At 56.6% G+C, this 4,768-nt stretch overlaps 1 protein-coding gene across 1 annotated transcript; it reads left to right on the top strand.

Annotated features, from left to right (window-relative positions):
• Nucleotides 1–1,042: 1,042 nt before the first annotated feature.
• On the top strand, nt 1,043–2,840 carry ACTL9 (actin like 9). The gene has a single exon (XM_003914816.4). It carries the CDS (start codon nt 1,538–1,540, stop codon nt 2,786–2,788), a length of 1,251 nt encoding a protein of 416 aa, XP_003914865.2. The 5' UTR covers nt 1,043–1,537; the 3' UTR covers nt 2,789–2,840.
• The last annotated feature ends 1,928 nt before the right edge of the window (nt 2,841–4,768 follow it).

Below are 4,768 nucleotides of genomic sequence, written 5' to 3' on the forward strand. Positions count from 1 at the left end.
GCTTGTAATCCCAGCTACTTGAGAGGTTGAGGCGGGAAGATTGCTTAAACCCAGGAAGTGGAGTTTGCAGTGAGCCAAGACTGTACCACTGCACTCCAGCCTAGATGACAGAATGAGGCTCCATCTCAAAAAAGAAAAAAAGTGGGGGGCACATTGTTATAGAAATAATATACTTTTTGGGTACGGTGGCTCACATCTGTAATCCCAGCACTTTGGGAGGCTGAGACAGGAGGATTGCTTGAGTCCAGGAATTCAAGACCAGCCTGGGCAACACAGTGAGACCCCATCTCTACAAAAAATGAACAAAATTAGCTGGGCGTGGTGGCACATGCCTGTAGTCAAGGATTCAAGTGATTCTCCTGCCTCAGCCTCCCCAGTAGCTGGGACCACAGGCATGTGCCACCATGCCAGGCTAATTTTTGTATTTTTTGGTAGAGACAGGTTTCACCATGTTGGCCAGGCTGGTCTTGAACTCCTGACCTCAGGTGATCTCCTGCCTCGGCCTCCCAAAGTGCTGGGATTACAGGTGTGAGACACTATGCTCGGCCCCACTTATGAAGTTTTAACTGGCTGAAATCTGCTGGAACCAATATAGCCAACTGGAGTTGATGCAGAAAGAGCTTGCTGACATCACACCACGAATTTCCCCTGCATGTTTCACTCCCTGTAAATATGCACATGCGGCCTATGAAGATACCTGCGCATGCCCCAGGACTTCCCAGACCTCCCCTTTCCTTCCACCAATCACCTGCTAATCCCAGAATCCACCCCCATCCAAACCTTTTCTTTCTTTCCTTTCTTTCCTTTCTTTCTTTCTTGAGATGGAGTGTCGCTCTTGTTGCCCAGGCTGGAGTGCAATGGCGTGATCTCCGCTCACCACAACCTCCGCCTCCCGGGTTCAAGCGATTCTCCTGCTTCAGCCTCTGGAGTAGCTGGGGCTACAGGCATGCACCACCACATCTGGCTAATTTTTGTATTTTTAGTAGAGACGGGGTTTCTCCATGTTGATCAGGCTGGTCTCAAACTCCTGACTTCAGGCGATCCACCCGCCTCCGCTTCCCAAAGTGCTGGGATTACAGGTGTAAGCCACAGCGCCCGGCCTCAAAACTTTTCTAGTAAAATTACTGCCTTAAAGCCAGCCAAGAAACAGATTTGAGCTGGATTCCTAGCTCCCAGTGGGCCGATCTGCAACAAAAAGCTTGTCTTTTCTCAAAAACCAGGTGCCATCACATTAGCTTCTAGCGCATCCGGCAGAAATGTGTCAGAGGGCCCTGCTCTGATACGCTCATCTCCTCCTCCAAATTTGGCTCTTCGGAGAAGAGATGACAGCCTTGGGGCAGGCAGGGCTGGGCAAGGACCCATCCTCTTGGCTGCATTGTGATGTCTTAAGAAGGCTGAGGGTGCACCGTGACGTCGTAGATTGCGGGCTCGCCCTCTCCCCCTCTCTGCCTGCCCTCGCTACTGGCCGGGCCTCAACCTCTTCTCCCCACAACCCCAAGCCCAGAGGAAAAGCCCCCTCACCTGGGGTCCTGCAACCATGGATGCACGTCCACCCAAGCCCTCAGAATCCCAGTCCTCCCTGGAAGTCCCCAGGCCCGGCCCAAACGCCAGTCGCAACGTAGTGAACATGCACCTGCAGCGGGACTCCTCCAGCATGGTGGCCGACAGGCTGCCACCAAAGACAGGCGCGGTGGTTATTGACATGGGCACAGGCACCTGTAAGGTAGGTTTTGCTGGGCAGGCCAGCCCCACCTACACCGTGGCCACCATCCTGGGCTGCCAGCCTAAGAATCCCGCCACCTCGGGGCAGTCGGGGCTGCAGACGTTCATCGGCGAGGCAGCCCGCGTGCGCCCGGAGCTGACGCTGGTGCAACCCCTGCGCAGCGGTATCGTAGTGGACTGGGATGCCGCCGAGCTCATCTGGCGCCACCTGCTGGAGCACGACCTCCGAGTGGCCACCGACGACCACCCGCTGCTGTTCTCCGACCCACCCTTCAGCCCGGCCACCAACCGCGAGAAGCTAGTGGAGGTGGCCTTCGAGTCGCTGCGCTCCCCAGCCATGTACGTGGCATCGCAGTCAGTGCTGTCTGTCTACGCCCACGGGCGTGTCAGCGGGCTGGTGGTGGACACAGGACACGGGGTCACCTACACGGTGCCCGTCTTCCAGGGCTACAACCTGCCCCACGCCACGGAGCGTCTGGACCTGGCGGGCAACCACCTGACCGCCTTCCTGGCAGAGATGCTGCTCCAGGCCGGCCTGCCCCTGGGACAGCAGGACCTGGACCTGGTGGAGAACATTAAGCACCACTATTGCTATGTGGCCTCTGACTTTCAGAAGGAGCAGGCCCGGCCAGAGCAGGAGTACAAGCGGACCCTGAAGCTGCCCGACGGGCGCATGGTCACCCTGGGCAAGGAGCTGTTCCAGTGTCCGGAGCTGCTGTTCAATCCCCCAGAGGTCCCGGGGCTGTCCCCCGTCGGCCTCTCCACCATGGCCAAGCAGAGTCTCCGCAAGGTGTCCCTGGAGATGCGCACGAACTTGACCCAGAACGTGCTTCTCTGCGGGGGGTCCTCGCTCTTCGCCGGCTTCGAGGGTCGCTTCCAGGCAGAGCTGCTGCGCGCTCTGCCTCCCGAGACCCACGTGGTGGTGGCTGCCCAGCCCACCAGGAATTTCTCCGTGTGGATCGGAGGCTCCATCCTGGCCTCCCTGCGTGCCTTCCAGTCCTGCTGGGTCCTGCGGGAGCAGTACGAGGAACAGGGTCCCTATATTGTGTACCGCAAATGCTACTGACCAGGGTGGAGCTGGGGAGGGTGTGGAGGCAGTAAAGCCTCTGCCACAGCCAGCTCTGTCCTGTCGTTCCTCCAGGGCTTGCCCCATCCACTTTAGGACATCCCACCCCGCAGGCTGATCTAACTCACCTCCTGTGTGATGCGTGCCCTGAGACACCCCAATCCTGACCCCCTAAACCCACCTTCCCCATGAACAACTCCCAACAGACCACTAAATTCCAATCCTGTCAACCTATCCTCCTGTGATCTGTGCCCCTCCCCAGGCACCCTTGGGTTGGGACACTCCCACCCCAGACCACCTCTGACAAATGCCCTTCGCATTTACACACTCCCAGAGATGGGGAGCTCACTACCTCAATGTTAGAAATATCACCTCCTCCTATGAGTCATAGGTAAGCCTCCACCTGGCACCTGCCCCCAAACCCAAACATGAAGAACATGAAAGGCTCCGACCACCCACTCCATGCCCACACACACCCCTAGGGTCTGCCACATACCCAAGCCACGTACCCAATTCCTTCCATTTCTAGTTTAAGTGATTCATGCATTGATTCCACACACATTCATTAATTACCCACTAAGTGGTCAAGACATGCTCAAATTCTGACTCCGTAATCTCACCCCATTATATATTGCTTTTGATATAGCCCCCCAAAATACTCCTGGGCTCCAAACTCTCCAAACCCTTAATATGCTCCTCAGGGACCCCACCCACCCACTCCAACCTCCTCCCGGAATCTTCCCATGAGTGCTCCAACCCCTAGGTGCACCCCCATAATCTGCCCCTTATTTCTAATCCCCTCAAACACAGACCTAAATTCCACTTGTCAAGATTCCACTTGTCAAGATACCCCTGGTTCTCAGCATCCCAAATCCACCTCTTCATTGGTTTCCCCTAGGATGCCCCCTACAAGTACTAACACCCCAAATCGATCACAGAGACCTGGATTCTGACTTTCAAGGGTCTTTCCTACAATGGTCCCACCATGGGATGCCCCTGGCATCCATCATTCCTGCTGAACTCTCCCCTCCCCCTCAGGATTTTTCCCCCAGACCTCTCTTGGCCCCACCCACCAGGTGCTCCCATCACCCATCCCCCATCCATCCTCCCAAAACACATCATTCGGAGATCCGCCCCCAAAACCCCAAGGTGGACCCCTGTTGCTCTAAGACCACTTACTTGCACTGCGTCTCCGCCCGAAATACTCCCAAATGTTCTCTCTCACAGGACACTTCCTGATCCCCTTGCTCAGCCCCCAACTCCTCCTAGGAAAGAGCCAGCCTCCCAAATGTCATGCTCTGGTCCCCAAGAGCATCCTATAACGACCCCACTAGACCCTAGGCCCTCCTCTGTGTTCCGACACCTCCCAACTCCCTCCTACACAGACTCCCCCAAAGATACCCTCCCAGGCACCCCATGGTGCACACCCCACCCTGGAACTCTCACAGGCTCTCTGGAACTCACTCCCCAAGACCATTCCCTGGACCCCATACTATCAAGCAAGACTTGGACATCAGTGGGTAGTGACACTCCTAAGGGTCTCCCAATCCACTGCAACCCTGGGGCAGATACTCCAGGCAAGGAGCTTCACCTGGACACTGGCTCTCTCACTCGCCCCAGCACAGGTTCCCAGGGCCCATGTGTCCCAGGCTATGCATCCCCATCTCCCTCCATTCCATTAAAAGTCCATCTCTCAGCCTGTTCCTCTGAGTCCCCATGAGCTTTCCCTGGGACATGCACTGGGGATGCTCAAGGAGGCCTCTCCCACCCCACCTTGTCCCTGCCAGGGTCGGGAGGGGGAATTCAGCCTCTCAGGATGGGGAGGCTGGACTTTCTCCCTACAGAGCGTCCTGGGTCCCCTCTGGAGGTAGGACCCTCTGTCTCCATGCTCCCTAGCCCAGCCCGAGGGACATCCGGACCTCCAGTCAGCAGTCTGGACACATTCCCCAGTTTATCAACATAGTAGACAGGAGCTGCTGG

This window comes from Papio anubis, chromosome 20 (genome assembly GCF_008728515.1).
Source record: "Papio anubis isolate 15944 chromosome 20, Panubis1.0, whole genome shotgun sequence".
Taxonomy (NCBI): Eukaryota; Metazoa; Chordata; class Mammalia; order Primates; family Cercopithecidae; genus Papio; species Papio anubis.